The sequence below is a fragment of the Trichoplusia ni genome, chromosome 23 (genome assembly GCF_003590095.1).
Source record: "Trichoplusia ni isolate ovarian cell line Hi5 chromosome 23, tn1, whole genome shotgun sequence".
NCBI classification, from domain to species: domain Eukaryota; kingdom Metazoa; phylum Arthropoda; class Insecta; order Lepidoptera; family Noctuidae; genus Trichoplusia; species Trichoplusia ni.
In genome coordinates, this window is record NC_039500.1 from 3,219,207 (window position 1) to 3,237,442 (window position 18,236).

General features: G+C 36.2%; 1 protein-coding gene and 1 long non-coding RNA gene across 5 annotated transcripts; one reads left to right on the top strand and one right to left on the bottom strand.

The window, feature by feature from the left end:
- Nucleotides 1-6,004: 6,004 nt before the first annotated feature.
- LOC113504914 (piggyBac transposable element-derived protein 4-like) lies at nucleotides 6,005-9,832 on the top strand. Of its 4 annotated transcripts, XM_026887427.1 has the most exons (5): nucleotides 6,005-6,277; nucleotides 7,109-7,582; nucleotides 7,670-7,735; nucleotides 7,826-7,912; nucleotides 8,053-9,832. In XM_026887427.1, exons 3-5 carry the CDS (start codon nucleotides 7,673-7,675, stop codon nucleotides 9,766-9,768), a joined length of 1,866 nt encoding a protein of 621 aa, XP_026743228.1. In that variant the 5' UTR covers nucleotides 6,005-6,277; nucleotides 7,109-7,582; nucleotides 7,670-7,672; the 3' UTR covers nucleotides 9,769-9,832. The 4 variants fall into 4 exon arrangements, with proteins under 4 accessions (XP_026743228.1, XP_026743230.1, XP_026743231.1 ...); XM_026887429.1 differs by lacking the exon at nucleotides 7,109-7,582; XM_026887428.1 differs by lacking the exon at nucleotides 6,005-6,277 and having other exon boundaries at nucleotides 7,074-7,582.
- A 1,079-nt stretch (nucleotides 9,833-10,911) lies between these two features.
- Nucleotides 10,912-15,884, bottom strand: LOC113504917. The gene is made up of 3 exons (XR_003401591.1): nucleotides 15,867-15,884; nucleotides 14,237-14,240; nucleotides 10,912-11,122 (listed from the first exon to the last, which is right to left on the bottom strand). It is a non-coding gene; the product is annotated as an uncharacterized LOC113504917 (long non-coding RNA).
- Nucleotides 15,885-18,236: the final 2,352 nt, after the last annotated feature.

Consider the following 18,236-nt stretch of genomic DNA (forward strand, 5'->3'; position numbering starts at 1 on the left):
GAATAAGCAACTTGTGCGGACAACATAATTTATTCATAAAATAACTGTGCGACATAGTAACATCGCTGTTCACACATTGTGGTTATGTGTAAACAAGCGTTAACAATATGATGTACATGTTTGTACTGACAAATGTAAAACACTATAGGAACAATTCGTAACTATGTATTATTGATCTTACGAAAAGTGTTTTCTTTCACCTTGGGGTACCAAAATTTCAATTGTCCCCCGGGTGAAATCCGCCATTCATTACATTCCTTCTTTTATTTTCTTCTATATCACCACTAGGTCACCATTCCAAACCCACTGAGCGTTCCGTGGCACCAATCCCTGCTTAGGACAAGCATTTTTGTGATCTACGAATGCTCGTCTTGAGTCGGAATGTCCATGTGCATGTGACTTGAATGTTTGTATAAAACCCTCGTGACACAAAGACTAGATTCATTACTGAAATCGTTTAAAAAAAAATTTCTAACATACAATATTCTATAGATCGATGCAGATGGCTACTACAGATAACATTTCTGATCTTCTTGCATGTTGAAAACTATCACTACATAAACCACAACGCTGAAGTAAAAACACAAGCTAATATCTCGACTAACCTCAAGATACACCATAGCAACAGCACAGTGACAAGGCTTGCCATATACGTGATACAGGGTAAATCCCGACGCCTATTATAAGGTGTATATAGGTGAGGTCTTTTTTTAGTTTTTGTGTTTGTAATTCTTGTTAGAGCTGAGAATTAGGTGTTTGTTGTTCCGATTATGAGGTATACCTAATATATTATGATGTTTAACCAATCAGGTAATTTAGCGTTCGGTGATTATCAAGGGTTCAAGAAGGCGAAATATATAATATTTAAAAATCAATTCAAGACATAATTTTTAGATTTGCATACCCAAAGGGTAAAATATATTACTGAGGCTGCGCTGGCGGTCCGTTTGTCAGAAGGCTGTATATCATAAACCGTAATAACTGGACATTTGATATTTGAATTAAAGACGATGTCTTGATGTTGTTCGTATACGTGTCGTATACAAACAAAATATTATACGTATATATGTTACGCTACTATTAGTATTGACCATTACATTTTGCAAAATTTGTTTCTTTAGATAATCTCTCAGAAAACTTTCATAATTGATCGATTTGATTTGAATCAACCCTGTTGATTAGACTTTCTGTCGGCTATTTCATCACGTGGTATTCTTTGTTATTTGTTGACAATAATCCCAGGTGTTTGATAAAGACTAATCATAATAATCTATCAGATTATTCGCATATTACATTCATATACACTTATCTGTGTTATACAGTTGCAATCTTATCTCGACTTACAATCTTTCAACCACATCCGGATATGATATTTTAGTTTAAATTAATTCTTCCCTTATTTATGTTAGATTTCAGTTGTTAGAGTAGCCAGATGGTAGTAAGGGTGTTAGGGTAGGATAGAATGGGGTAAGATAGGTGTTAGGGTGTGCTGTAATAATGTCTGCTTGAATACGATGACGATTGTGAAGATTTTCCTTTTTAAGTTTTCGTACCCAAAGGTTCAATGACGGTACTTTATTACTAAGGATCCGCTGTATATAATAGAATAGAACTTCATTTGCTAATAATGCAGGTACATACAATGGATCGAGGATGACATTTTGAAGAACCTTGTACATTCTTGTGCCTACAAGGCATATACAATAAATTTACAACTATCTACAGTGTATGTCCCTTCTATCAGCGGCTGTATCTCATGAACAGTGATAGTAAAACTGTTTATGAACAGAGATAGTTGAAATTTCCAAAGGCAATGTAAGGAGTCGTGAATTCGATTACTGTCTGAGGTTAAATTTTATTCGATTCGCAATGTTTTCTGCGTACTCAATACAAAGTAGTTAAGGTCTGTGCCATGAAAAAAATAATTATAAACATGGTTAAAGTTATTTACAAAGACTCTTGCCATTAAAAAGTTTATTTTAGGTACTTGGTAGGAAAGACAGAGTTTTCCTTTAAATTAGTCATAAGTGAAGAGTTAATTGATTAAAATCAAGTAGATTGTATCACAAGTTCTTCAACACTTCACTATTATTGCAATTGACATTAAACTGTGAGTAAGCTTTAAACACGTGTTTCACTTATAATTATCTCTATTAAAATTTAATTATGACATAATGCTTTTATTGCTTGACATTGGCCCTCAATTAAAATCAGCTGTTCGGTCGTTGCATGCGCGGAATATAATCATAATTATAATACAGGTTACCTTTAAAGTGTTGTGTAACACCCTTTAATTAATTATAATAGAGCATCACACACGTGATGCGGTGACTAATTATGTTAACTTCGTCGTTTTTTGTATTTTATGTAGCTGAAAATCAGCTCATGATTAAGGACCCCGGTTGGGTCCAAAACTAGTCGGGTGATCCCAATAAATAAGCGTGAGTAAGCAGTTGCATCATTTAAATATTAATCATTCTCACGGAAGTTAATAGTTAGATCAACATCATCATTCCCCAGCCCTTATCCCAATTACCTATTATTTGGGGTCGGCGCATCATGTCTTCTTCCATACCTTTCTATCTCACGTCATCTCACAAGAAGAACTATTTGCAGCCATATCACACAATCCATCCATCGTTTCCTTGGTCGTAATCTACCCCTATATCGATCCTCATCCCTACTACTTTAAGTAAACACTTTATATTAGCAAAATTAATTACATTTATCTGTATTATAAACTAGCTGTAGCCCGCGGGCCCGACCGCTACTAATCGAAAATGATCCCACGGTAACATACATCGGGATAAAAACTTTCCTATGTGTATCAATAATCCCAGTTATAAACTTATATGTACCTTATATGTACCAAGTTTCGTCTAAATTCAGTCATCACAAAGAGGAACAAACATCCATACATGCTTATAAACATATACCTGTAAAAACATTCTCGTTTATAATATTTGTAGGATAGTAGGATTGTCATTATATGCCTCGTTGCAAAACATGTTAGAATTTCCACCATCATACGATAGTCTCTATTCGCCACCAGGTTCTGTAAACAACTGTGTGGAAATCTATTGATTTCAACGGTGCTATTGAGTTATAAACTCTGCTGTTAGCGAGAGACCTCAATGCTGATTGGCTAATCATTTGTGACTAAATGTCAAATTTAACGACTACTTAACTATATGCGCTTGGGTTTGTAGGAATCATAAATTATAAACATTGAAAAAAAAGGACTCCCGTCCTTATGAATTCTAACTCTGCGTTAGGGGCAATTTATTAAGATTCGGGTAACAAGCACAAAGTCAACCAGACCACAGAATATAGAATAGATCAGACTCAGAGCAAAAATTCGTGGAACACAAAAATAGGATCAAACTAGCGATAGGTCGTCGCCACGTTGCTTCCACAAATACAACCTTCTTAACGTAAAACCTACTTGTGGACCCTCTACACGTTAGTACTAAGTTACTAATACTAACAACATTTGATATCATCTCCGTCCTATAATCGCGACTAATTAAAATAATTACCATTTTATGTATAACCGAGTTAATGTCAAAACAATGAATCATACCGCGATCTAGAATGTATGATAACAGCAACGTTTACGACTCGCCTCGCATTATCGACAGACGTTCTCACTATTGTTTCACAACACAACTCACTCATTGTGTAAACACACGTTTAATTATCATTGTAACCCCAAGGACGTACCGTTACTTGTGTGACAAATGTTTTGTCTTTTTTTATGTATATGTTCTGTGTGTCAATGGCTTTTAATTGTTCTAAAGCGTTTTGACTTGAATTTGTACCTATGTTCGATTCAGGACTCAGGAAACTTGAAAGAGCGCCAAGATTTAGAGTAAATCTTCTGAGATCCGATAACATAAATATTGGTTAACCATTAAAAGAAATAGGTTTAAAGTTGAAACCTTCTCGTCTTAAAATCTCAGCAGATCATTTTTACAAAAGAAAGACTGTCGAGAAGTTGTAAACAATCGCTTCTAAATAAAATGTGACAGTCCACAGAAAATAAACGTGATATAAAATTGTTAAATGAAGGAAGAACATCCATTAAACTTCCTAAAGAACCATTAAACATAGCGGGCCTGTTGGTCTAGTGGTTAGTGACCCTGACTGCTATACCGGAGGTCGTGGGTTCGATTCCCACCCAGGACAAATGTTTGTGTGATGAGCACGATCATTTGTTCTGTGTCTGCTTGTAATTTATCTATATTATGTATGTATTTAGAAATATATAAGTATGTTTATCAGTTGTCTAGTACTCATAATACAAGCTCTGCTTAGTTTGAGACTAGATGGCGTTGTGTGAATGTTGTCCAATATTATATTATTATTATATATTATATTAAAACAATACCTGAACGAGATTCTTGACAAACAAATTCGTCATTCAGGTGATTATGGAAAGTTTCGTCAATATGGCACAGATGTGTTTACGGTTGAAACGGAACGTTCAATTAACAAGTACAAAATAAGGATAACAGTTATCCCTGTCAGGGAAATAAGAAGTTAGTCACGTATGAATGCTAATACGTGGCTATGTACTTCTAGAGCTATGACCTCACATTAAATGACATCATGCGAACTCGGTAAAAGATCAAACGATTGATTAGTCTTGAAATTTCAAAATCGTTTAATTTGGAGAGATTAATTCATGGTCGCATCCAGCTCCTGCCAGCCGTCTTGCGCAAGTCATCACTCCACCGTGCCTGAGGACGTCCTACACTACGTTTGCCGAGGCGTGGTCTCCACTCTAGAACTCGTTTACCCCAAGCGAGAAGCCGAAAATCGATCTCATTGGCGTGCACTTGGAGAGGCCTATGTCCAGCAGTGGACTGCGATAGGCTGATGATGAATTCATGGTCGAATACGGCATCGTTCTTTTTTCACGTTTATGCCGGGGAGTGCTCGAACATTGGAATTTTCAATTAAAGCTTCAGCTTAAGCTAGGAGAAGAATATCTCTAAAGGTTAAGAAAAAATAGATTCTAGCTATGAGTCTTATTTTAGACGCATACGATACCAAGTGACCACATCGCTGAGGTCGCGACAAGATGAGGGATAGCAGTCGAACAGTGCCGCCGAGGCCGGCCCAGGAAAAAAAATGGTGGGATGAATTGCACACACACAGAAAGGGCTGGCACTCGATGGCGCAGAATAAAGAATTGTGGAAACTTTCAGGGTACATTTTGACCCAGATACCTTAAACGTTTACAGGTCCAAAGCCGGAAAATGTTTTGAAAGGGACTTTCTGCAAAATGCGTCTCTACAAAAAGAAGAGAGATTATACCGTACACTGCATAGCAACAATACCTAAAGACGTTATTGATTTCAATCACACTCAATAATCTGACAGTGAGATGCTGACAATGCAATGGTGTGATACAAACATCGTGGAATATAAAAAGTAGAGGGAAGTGCCACTGCCGTAGTACTGGAGTCCCAACTTATTCGCTATCTGAGTTTCGTCAGACTTTGTCTTCTGTCATTAACATTTCACATGTTAAAAATCGTGAATCTTGACATGCCCAAGCGACGGCATTAATAAAAATCTATCTTGGGGTGAGGTACAAAATGTAAGACGTTCGAAATCTGCATGCGCATGTAGCCTTACGCATTTCCATATATTTTCCTATATTCCATAGAAAACACCATAACCTTTACACACAAGCTGGTTTGTTAACCTCTAACCGTGATAGTTCAGTGTCATAGTAAGGTCAACTTGTCAACTAACGCCGAATATTTATGGTGGGCCAGTATTATGTGACCCCAGCAATGCGCTTTGCTAGATCATTATAAGTTATGACGGCTTTTCGGCTACGTAATCTGTATTGATGACCTGTCAACATATATATTATTATAAATCTTCTGGTTAAAGCTTGGTGGTATGTGTATGAATGCAAGTTATGTGTGTGTTTTATTTTGGGCTGGCCTGTTGGTCTAGCCTTTCGTGTGTTTTAGACGTGGATCCACGTTCGAAAAATCTTTACCCTCGTGTGCCTAAGCGTGGATCCACGTCCAAAACTAACAAACTTTTTAAATGCGATTTTGTTCTCTATTCTTTGGACTTTTGGGTAAATTTTTTTTTGCAACGAAAACGTACTGAATGAATCTGTCACGGGCGGCCATTAGACTGAATGGATTTCGTCATGGGAATGGGATCGACAAGTAAAAACAAGTGCATTCTGGTGACACGTGCGACCGGTGAAATTCCTTTTGTGTGATTCTCACGAAAATAAACAACTGTAAGTATTCTTGTCTATTTTGCTTTTGTTTATATTATGTAGAACATAAAACAATTGAAAATAAATGTATTATTAACTTGATTTGTGATATTTCTACGATCAAATCTCTCGCGATGTTTTTTCTGTCAATGTTTTGATTTTCTTATCGATTTATATTTGCATCTATCTTAAAAAAATGTCGTTATTATATATCATTATAAAGGAAATTTCATTAACTTTCGAATTGCATAAAGGTTTTAGTACATTTTTTATCAGAATATGAAAAATAATTGACATTTTCTAAGGTCATGCAAAATGCACGCACACATTCTCATAATAGGGCTTGCATTTACGTGACGCAGATGACGCAATCGAATGGCGTCATGTTACGTCAGTCTTGATGTTTTTGTACAGTATGTTGTTTTGTTTGAATCCATTGATATATTGAACTATATATTATAATTGCAGTGTAAACTGTATATAGCGACAATGAAATAAATTGCGCATTTTATGGCGTTATTGACACTTGTTATTAAATAAATGGAATGAGATGGAATGGAATGAAACGAGATGAAAAAAAACAATATTATTTTACTATTTCAATATTTTTTACTAATAAACGATACTATACATGCTCATGATATAAAAAAAAAAAAATAACTGGTGTTGTTAATCGATTTCGCTCACGTAAAACTACTAGCGTTTCATATGGTTTCGTCCAAGTTTTCGTAACTATTTTTCTGCACACGGTTTTTCTCGCGTATCTATCTTAACTTTATAATATTATAAAAGCGAAAGCAATAAATATCAGAAAGTATCAATAAGTCATTAGTGGTTTTCTCTTCTTTTTAGGAATTCATCATGGTTGTGGTCCTGGATCTTGACCGGTTTTTGCATAAACGCGACTATATTTCTTGCTATAAAGGAGAGTGTATGTGGCCATGGGAGGAAACCCATTTCTTGCGGGAAAATATTTGTCATATTTGCCACACGGAAGTTAATAACTCCATAAGGCACTTCCGTGTCATCATGAGTAGAAATACAATTCGTCGGCTTCTACTATCAAATTTTTTCTGGTGCAAATGTGGTTATAGTGTATATGATCACTATCCCCCAGACGAATGTTGCTCATAAATTCTTAATTTTAATTTGATTCTTTTTTTAAATTCATTGATCAGATCATTCCAAGAAGAATATGTTTTTATTTTCAAAAATAAAATTGATTTCTTAATCAAATTAACTCATTTTCTCTACGTGGACACAAGAAGGTACTAGGCAAGATCTACGTCGTCCAATAAACTATTAAATGGCATAATTGACTAACTGGTACAGATTTTTTTTTTATTTCTTTCATTCTGTCATCATTGAAATAAATAAATAAATAAAAAACTAATCTATCCTAAATAACCGTAGGTAATGGAGCCAGACCGAATTATTGACGACGTCGGGCTTCCCGAAGCCAGCACTTCAAAAAGTGTGGTATGCTGCTAATAAATATTTGTATCAAATATTTTTGTTAATCAGGGAATTCTAACAAGTAAATATTTTTTTCAATTTTCATCTTTGTAGGGTACCGGAAGACATTTTCCCGATGACGACGATTATGATTGGCAGCCTAATCAAAGGCCTCATGACCTTGATATGTCTTATTCCGAGGTAGATATTTAACAATTTTTTTTTACTTTTTATTTTTAGAGTTTTGCACGCATTCTCCCTCTGATTAATTATAAATGAATATGATTATATTTGTCACATTATCAAAAAGAATTATCATAAATGGCAATTTACTCTTGTAGATACTCAGTGGGCCATTAGGCGAGGAGCTAAGAGTGGATTCGGGCAGTGAGGAAGAGGAGGAACCTATGTCGCTGGAGGAGCTTCGAGCTATCCTGGAAGAGACAGCCGAAGATGTTGAGGAAGATCCCGAAGAACACGAGAGGCTGTCTGAATCTTTCAATTGGTCAAGCGATTATAGTACATTTAGAGGTCAACCGGAAGTTTATTCCCAGGCAGGCGAGCGAGGTCCCAATATTAAGGAAACAGATCCTCTGAAGCTATTCACTCATGTTTGGGATCACGATATAATGAACAGTATTGTGGCACAGACCAACGAGTATGCCTGGCAAACGATAGCGCAAGCATCCGAGTTACCGGACGGTATCTCGGCGCATTCTCGATTAAATGATTGGGTAGAAACCACTACTGATGAGCTGTACAAGCTCTTTGCGGTGATGATTTTTATGTCGCTGATGGTCGCAGGACGTGTGAGTGAATACTGGAGCACGGGTACCCTGGCCATGCCAGGTTTTCGTAAACTTATGAGTATAAAACGGTACTGGCTACTCATGCGTTTCCTGCACTTTGTCGATAACAATACTATCAGTGTTCATGGTTCCGATCGTAAAGTTGCTAAGATACAACCCATCATTGACCATTGTAATAAAAAGTTTAATAGCATGTACACGCCTCGCAGAGAAATAAGCATTGACGAATCGTTGCTGCTTTTTAAAGGACGCTTGAGTTGGATTCAGTGTATCCGTACAAAAGCAGCACGGTTTGGTATCAAATTTTATGAACTTTGCGAGGCGGTTACAGGCTATTTGCTCAAATTTGAGGTTTACACGGGAAAAAAATATCCACAGACAGGGGACTCTGCGGAGGACTCCTTGTATGGCTTTACGAGCGCAAGTGCGAAAGTGGTGCTAAGGCTCATGCAAAGATTCCTCAACAAAGGTCACTGTCTTGTAATGGATAACTTTTATAATTCAGTTACTTTGACACGATTTTTAAAGTTGAATAAGACCGATGTCATCGGAACTCTGAACAGGCGAAGAATGGGGACACCGAGGGACATACAAATTCTCAACGAAAGGAAACTTCAAAAAGCAGCAGTGGTAAGTAGACACTGTGGTGACGTATCTGTCTTATCCTGGAAAGACGTTAAATTAGTAACCACAGTGTCGACTTACCACAATGCGGACATGTTGCCTGGAAGAAGAGCAGGACAACAAATATTGAAGCCTGTGGTTGTGCACGACTACAATAAGTACATGGGCGGTGTAGATTTAAAAGATCAAATGCTGTCCATGTACTTAATGGAACGCAAAAGGGGGATGAAATGGTACTTGAAAGTGTTCAAACGGCTAATAAATGTTAGCATTTTGAACATTTTTATCATACATCGCGAGAACAGCACAAATCCCCTCAGCCACAGGCAATTCAGATATAAATTGGCGGAGCAACTGGCTCAGAAATACCCAAATTTGACCTTATCTCGGCTAATAAATCCTCCTGCTCTTCTCCGCTTAGATGGTGATAATCACTTTCCAATCTATGCAGATTCTTTAGAAGATCGAGCGGGGAGCAAAAGAAACAAAATTAAAAGAAACCGCTGCGTTCGTTGCTCCTTAAAAAAAATACGGAAAGAAGTTAACACCGTTTGCCAGAAGTGTCAGAAGTTCCTTTGTCTCGGTCAATGTTGGATTGAATACCACACTCTCGAAAATTTATAAAATTTTGTCGCTAATGTAGGTATAACTAACATCGTGCCACAAAAAAACCCGACTACGGAAAAAAGCATCTGAAAAGTATGAAACAAGAATATATTCCAGAATCAACGAAATACGGTAGTGAGCATCTCCAGGTTATGGCCGTAGTCGCATGCCATTGTAAGCACTTAAATAAGCACGCATAAATCATAACGGCATGCGAATACGGCCATAACCTGGAGATGCTCACTATACCGTATTTCGTTGATTCTGGAATATATTCTTGTTTCATACTTTTCAGATGCTTTTTTCCGTAGTCGGGTTTTAGTTTTTATAACTTTTATTTTTATTTTTCTCTTTTTGGTGGCTTGTGACAATTACTCAAACTTCACGTTCAGGACAAATACCGTGTCTAGAGCATTTCCAAATAATACGGTCAACACACAAGAGATGGCGCTAGCAGGTCGAACAATTTCTAATTATTCAATCTTTGCTATTTTATTTTTTATTTATTTTAAGTAATATTTGTAATGCCAAATGGTATTTCAATACTCATTGAATCAAAACTAATGCAAGTACGTTATTTGTGAAGAAATCAATTTATTTAGTGCAACTTTTTCTGTCTCATCGGCTTTTTTTTTAAAGTAGCCTATTTTTTATAGAAAAAACTAGCCTATGACACTCCTGGTGTTAAGACGAATCAATCGACACCTCATTTGTCAAAATCTGATGAGTACTTTTTGAGCTACGGTCTAACAACCGATTCAGATACATACATACATACATAGGGTGTCAAACTCATTACCCTTCCTTTTTCCGTAAAGTGGTCATTTTTATTCTATGGTTATTGTCATTATTTAGAAAATTATCCTTTTCCTAGAAATTTTTCCTTTATTTTTATTGTCTTTTTAAGTATTTTTGTTTCCATTGCTTCAATTATAAATTTTGCAAGATCAGATTTTGAATAGAAGGAGGCGACGTAAATTATAATTGATCTTGAAAAATTCAGAAGGAATGGAAACGAAAAGATTTAAAAAGACAATAAAAAGAAAAAAGAAAGGAAATTTTTTTAGATTAAAATAAACCAATTAATTTTTTTTTATTTGTAACTAATTATAAGGAACAACTTTTAATGTTTGTTAATAATTTAATAAATAAAAAGATACAATTTTGTACACGTTTTTTATTTCTAATCCAGCATTAAAGATTTTTCAACAATCAAAAATAAACATCCTGTATCACCGGTCTATGTTATGGCGCGAAATTTAAAATGCTTACACACACATACAAAGGAACGCTCGCCGCTTCCTCGCGCCATTTCATTTCGGCCGTGCATACGACGGTAATTATTACGAGCGTGGGTCAATCACACGAAAGGCTAGTGGTTAGTGATGGTGCTATACCGAAGCTCGTCGGCTCGATTCCCATCGAGGAAAATGTTTGTTTAATGAGCTAAAGCATTTGTTCTGTGTCTGGATGTATTTTATCTAAAATCTGTAGGTATTTTGAATTATATAAGCATGTTCATCAGTTTCTACTGCTCGTAGTGGAATATGATTTATGGTTTGTTGCGCCGTTTCTTCTGCTTATAGCATTTAGAAAGCGCAGCGGTGAAGATTTGGGGTGGTGTCTAAAGATATATTTTGTGACTTTCAAAAAGTGATACTTGGAATTTTCCCTTGGAACTTTCCCTTTGAATAAATGTATTCTGATTTATTTAGATTTGCTTTTCACCATAATTTCCTAAACATCTCCGTGTTTATTACATAGAATAGAATATTTATTTATTTGGATTAATATTGTTGCAATATGTGTTAAATAAAATAAGGTCCGACCTCCGAAAATTCACATAATATTCCCCTTGTTTACCAAAAATACTATTTTCCCATAAACAATAGATCTCGCTAATCGTCATTACCGTTGGATGTTCGGGCTCACGTATGCCGGCCGCGTACGTGTGAATGTCGCTCTGTCATTGTACTGGTGGCCGTGACTTATTGATGCAACCGCTTAGAGTTATAGACCTACTGGCTATGCCTATTGCTCGCATCTTCGTTCGCTTGGACGTGGGTTAAAGCTGCAAAAACATTACCCTCCTATTCCTCGTTCAAGAAGTCGGATAAAAGTTAATCCAGATTGGTTTCCCCGTTTGTCTGTGAAGAAATGATAAGTAAACACACACAAATACTCTCACAAGCTTTAGCATTGATTGTTATTAGTATGATAGACTAGAAAAGTCCTCGACTCCATCTGACGTTAGATCTTTGCTATCTTTATTAATCTCATAAGGTGAATCAAAATAGTTTTGAAATTCATTTGATGATAAATTGGCAATGCAACACTAGTGTAAAAAATACAAACATCCGAATTGAAAACCTCCTCCTCTTTGGAAGTCGGTTAATAAAAGCAGTACCGTCAATAATTGAAGCTATTGATTATGTTTTAAAATTGAGAATGTAATTCGTATATTTATCATGAAATTAATTTATATACAGGGTTACAGGAAAAGTCGACCTAGATCTGCTAAGGGCGTGTAGTTTGCAACGTTTCTGACTGATTCTACTATGAAATACCCTATCCTAAACTCAACGGTTTTCGAGATATTCAATTTTTTACTTTTTTTGAAAAATTATCAAATTTTTGTCAATTTAAGCACATAAATTAAAATTTGTGAGTCCAATTCATCGTTTTATTTGTTTTTTACACAAACAATAAGATGTTCTATTATCTCCATAACCAAAATTGTGAGTAATGTAACTAAATTAGGTCATAAAAGGGGTTGAAAGTTAAAAAAGTAAGCCAAATTTTTGAAACTTTGTTTTTCGTTAGTGAATATCTAAAAAAAATGTATGGGAGATAGTCGGCGGATGTGCTATAAAATATCTACGTTTCAACAGCTAACCAACAAGGTATAATAGTCAAGGTTTTCTTTTTTAATCATCCAAAAACTTAGCTACTAAGCTACTGAGAGGGTAAAAAATTACCGTGTTGAAAACGTTTAATTTAACACCTGCACTCAGAAACGATAACAAGATTGATAATAATAAACATTTATTGGATTGTGTAACAATTTTTAAATTTCGTGCTCAACATGTCCACCTCTGTTACGTACGCATAGTCGCAATCTTCTCCTCAATCCACTTTTAACAACACTTGTTGTTAAATTATGCCTTATTTGATCCGCCGCGTTAATTATTTTGGCTCTCAACTCTTCCACAGTGGAAATTGGGTTGGGCTCCCTGTACACGAGGCTCTTCATGTGCCCCCATACATAAAAATCCATGGGGGTAAGGTCCGGACTTCTGGCTGGCCACGGTAAAGGCCCACCTCGTCCGATCCATTTATTAGCGTAGTTTGTGTCTAACCATACTCGGACACTTCTCCTGTAATGTGCAGGGCAGCCATCGTGTTGAAACCACATTTCTTGAAATAGTTGTAATGGTAAGTCGTCGAGCAAATCGCTTAGGTCCCCTCTTAGGAAATTTTCGTAATCTTCTCCATTTAAATTGTCTGGGAGAAAGTAAGGCCCAACCAAATAATTTGAAATTATTCCCATCCACACATTTACGCTAAATCTGCGTTGTGACCCTTTCACTCTCTTCTTTTTAGGATTACCTTGTTGTTGTGGGGCCCAATAATGAGCATTATGGTAGTTGGTAATACCGTCTTTATCAAACTTTGACTCGTCCGTCCACAAAATTCTTTTAAAAAATGAAGGGTCTTACTGCATCGGCGTTCAACATAAATCTGCAGAAATCTATTCGTCTGGCGGGATCGCCTTCCTCCATCGCTTGTACCGGCGTGTAGTGGTATGGGTACAGGCCCGCAGTGTGTACAGTAGACCATACTTTCCATTGCGAGACTCCCAAGTCACGGGCAACAACATTAGTGGAAATAGTTGGATCCAACCGGAATCGTTGTAGTATGGCATTGTCTTGTTCTCCGTCGTCAACAATTACACGTGGTCTTCCCAAATCTGTACGTCGTCTTGAAACTGAGCCAGTTTCTCGGAGTCTTCGATAAACTCCGTCGAATACGCTCGCATCCGGCACTCGACGACCAGGATAGCGGGTTATGTATTCGCTACGAGCTTGTGCCGACACACAATTGCAGTATCCGTAGCAAATTAACATATCCGCATATTCTTCATTTGTGTAGGCCGACATCATCAACAGTTCCGTATCACAAGCAAAAATCCGAGTCCAGTTCACAAGCACAGCAGTCACAAATAAGAAGAAACAGTCCGAAAACATAGCCAAGTCGAGTAGAAAACAGAGAGCAAAACGATATCGCATCTATCATGGATGAATCACATAAACAGACTAACAACCAAACACAAAGCAAAATGGAATGGCGTATTGAACCCCAAACAGGTTCGGCTCATTGTCTTTCTCACACACCTGCATAAATCGTAAGTTTTCTCGCTTTCACGCTCCGACCAAAGTTGAAAAACAATAGGCGAGAACCCTTTTGATTTGCTACCTGCGGGCACTTAACTAGGGTTTTTTCTATGAATTCTAAGAAAAAACCTTGACTGTTGTACCTTGTTGGTTAGCTGTTGAAACGTAGATATTTTATAGCACATCCGCCGACTATCTCCCATACATTTTTTTTTAGATATTCACTAACGAAAAACAAAGTTTCAAAAATTTGACTTACTTTTTTAACTTTCAACCCCTTTTATGACCTAATTTAGTTACATTACTCACAATTTTGGTTATGGAGATAATAAAACATCTTATTGTTTGTGTAAAAAACAAATAAAACGATGAATTGGACTCACAAATTTTAATTTATGTGCTTAAATTGACAAAAATTTGATAATTTTTCAAAAAAAGTAAAAAATTGAATATCTCGAAAACCGTTGAGTTTAGGATAGGGTATTTCATAGTAGAATCAGTCAGAAACGTTGCAAACTACACGCCCTTAGCGGATCTAGGTCGACTTTTCCTGTAACCCTGTATACAACTATTCTCCTAATCAATTTCAAGACACGCGGAGTAATAATACTCACATTTGACAAAAATCGTAGTTTTTGTTTGGATTTTATAAAACCTTTATTAATTAGACACAAATTTTATTAATCTAAATATAGATTCTTAGCCTTCTAGTATTCATACATTATTATTTTAATATTCAGCATATTGTGGCTTCTGAAATGAATAATAAATATCATAAATTCTATCCGAGGTATCCTCGTTTTCCTTTTTACAAGGCTGGCCAATCAATATAATACAAGGACCAGGGGCTACTGTGGAAGAGAGATGCCACTCTATACCGTGTATTGTGCTGCCACGTTTCCACAACCATTATAATATTACTGACGTGATGGTCTACCCAGACCTTCACGTTCTAGTGTCTTCTAACTAGGGTTACCATGGTGGTACTACCACCTGACTTCTTCCCACGCAGCAGGAATTACGCGATAGCTATTAAGACGTAATCACATTTAATTATATGGCTAAGTATATGATTTTCGTACCAGGGATCCTTAGCCAAAGGGTAAAAGCTTTGAAGAAGGTTGCCCGTCTGTCCGTTCGTCTGCTACCAGGCATCTATCTTATGAACCATAATAGCTATAAAGTTGACATTTCACAGGTGATATAGTCCTTTAACATAATATACCTATATCTTATAGGTTGTACAACAGTTGTTCCTTATGGTCACAAATCGGTTTTAGGACTGAACTTATTTGTTTTGTTTTAGCTTATTTGTCCGGAACTCACAATATGACGAGTCCGTCTCTCACATGACTGCATTTTTTCTTAACTAAAGTGACTTCCAACGTATAATCAAGTCAAACACAAAAGTAACACAAAGGTCGTCTAAAAATACTATACCTACGTCCTACAAGTGATAGCTGAACTAAATACGTAATATTTAATTAAATAATTAAATAAATATACAATGAACTTTACAAAGTTAATGTATTCATCTATAAATCCAAATCAGCTCATACAAACAGTATCATTTAGCGAGTTTGACACAATTTATGAATCGTCAAAAACAAACGTTTAATAATATTGTTGTACCAAGTTTCTTCATCATCGGCCTAGCCTTTTCCCAACTATGTTGGGGTCGGCTACCAGTCTAACTGGTTTCAGCTAAGTACCAGTTTTTACAAGGAGCGACTGCCTATCTGACCTCCTCAACCCAGTTACCTGGGCGACACGATACCCCTTAGTTAGACTGGTTGTCAGACTTTTCAAGCTTCTGACTACCAGTAACGACTGTCAAAGATATAAGAATAACAGCCGGACCCACAATTTAACCTGCCTTCCGAAACGCGGAGAATATAATAAATAATATAGCCAATAAATAAATAAGTAATTAAAAAAATGACAATAATACTAAATTAATTAAATAATGATTAATGAAAACCACTGACAAACAATCAAGGATAACATCGTGAGGAAACCTGGAGCCAGAAAACGTATTCATGCTCAAGCTTTCCCTACATGAGAAGAGACCTGTGCCCAGCAGTGGGACGTATGTATATAGTCTCGAATCATTTACAATGTAAACTAGCAAGAACAAGCTAGCATTGTTTATTTTTATCTACAGGAAATTGTGTTATCATTCCTTTCTACGAAACTTATGCGCAGAAACCTAAATAATTTATTGCCGGTTGTGAGATAAAACAATGAACAGTGTTTTTGATTAATCTAGAGTTTTTAGGCCTCTATACCAAAAGGGTAAATACAATATCTTATACTGAGGGTCCGTCTGTCTATCACTGGGCTGCACCTATTTCATGAACCCTGATAGGTAGGTAGTTCAAATTTCACAGAAGATGTATTTCTGTTGCCACTATAACAACAATGAAGGTCTAAGTTAAGCAAAGGTTGTTACGATCTTAATATCTTAATAGTTATAATCATAGGAATTGAGTTAATCTACACCAAACATAATAATATACGAGAAGGATGGTCTAAAGATACCATTGGACCACCCGAACTAGGTTTATTTTAAACCTGTGTTTTGGGTTATCACAACAGAAAAATGATTGATGGATATTTTAATTGTAATTCTATCATATAATTGTATAATAACTTACTAAGCAGGATAAGCTGTCCTTAATTATTTAATTACATTACCACTAATTATAATTACTAAGCTAAACAGTAACTTGTAATATTTCGAGCAATTTTTCCGTATCTAAGTAATTGAGGGACTGTAGGTATTCTGTTACCATTCTATTACACCTATTTAAGCCAACACTATATACCTTAAGTAGCCTGTTAAATTTGTTATATAAATAGGGTCCTAGAAATAAATAAAATCTGTTAAAAAAAACCTTGTTGCGTTTGTGGGTTGATGCAAACCAAATCCTTTCTTCTCTTGCCGAAAGTCAAAGATCACAAACACTTGTTTGTTTTCTTTATACATATGTCTATTGTGCTAAACATAAATGTTTTTGTATGTAAAAAAATTAACGACACAGTCATTAATACCTTCTTGACGTACATGTAACTATTCCATGTTTAACCTTAACATATAAAAAAATAGTGTCTACAAGGGAATTTGAAATTAATGATCATACTTTGTCAGTTTTTTATGATTTTATTATAATAATAAATCGTCAAGAAGACCCTGAGGTCGTAAGGTAAACAAATAACGTGATGAATTCTATTTTTAACATGTTACAAGTCTAGAAAGATATTATGGAAAATTACAAAGTTTAAATATATTTTTAGATGTTATTGTGTAATACACGGACAGACTAATAAATATGTTAATTTATAAAGTTAAAGAAATAGAATCCAGTCAAATTCGCGGCAAATATAAACAAATCGGTTGGTTGACACTCAAATTTATTTTGTATATATCTAATATATCTCATACAGTATGTATCAAAATACCTGTCCATCAGGTTGTTGTGTAGCTTGAAAAATAATTAAATACTTGACTTTAATTATTAAAAAAAAAACGTACAGGTTACCTAAGGCACCACTGGAAGCTGATCAATCATAACAACTACCTATAATTTTCCCTATATTCAGTGTAATATTTATCGTTAATACTGTTTTTAAGAACTAAATTTTGATGTCACATTAAGACCTAGATTTTTTCATATTATTTTAGCACATCTGGCAAGTCATTTATGAGTCCTTCAAGGATCGGTCAGGGTTTCTCAATCATGCCGTAGTTTGCGAAAGGTTTCCCGCTTGGCCCCCGACTAAAGGAAACCGGGAAGTATTCCAGTGGTTTAGCCGGTAGGAGTCCGGCACACCCTTTCGCCTTCCCAGAGCGAAGGATGTCCATAAAGATGTTTAGTGTATAGTGTTTCTCAATCATGCTGTAAATGTACGTATACTTTCCTCATACTGATGTTGTCTCTCTCTCCATTGTTCCAGGAGCAACCCTCACGACGAGAAACCGCTCAGGCTGTCGACGGAGGAGCCCCTCCAGCTGGGCCCCCCGCCCCGGTCCTGCTACCCGCTCGTGGTGATACTGGCTAGAGATCTCCGGGACACAGGCGAACTCAGGCC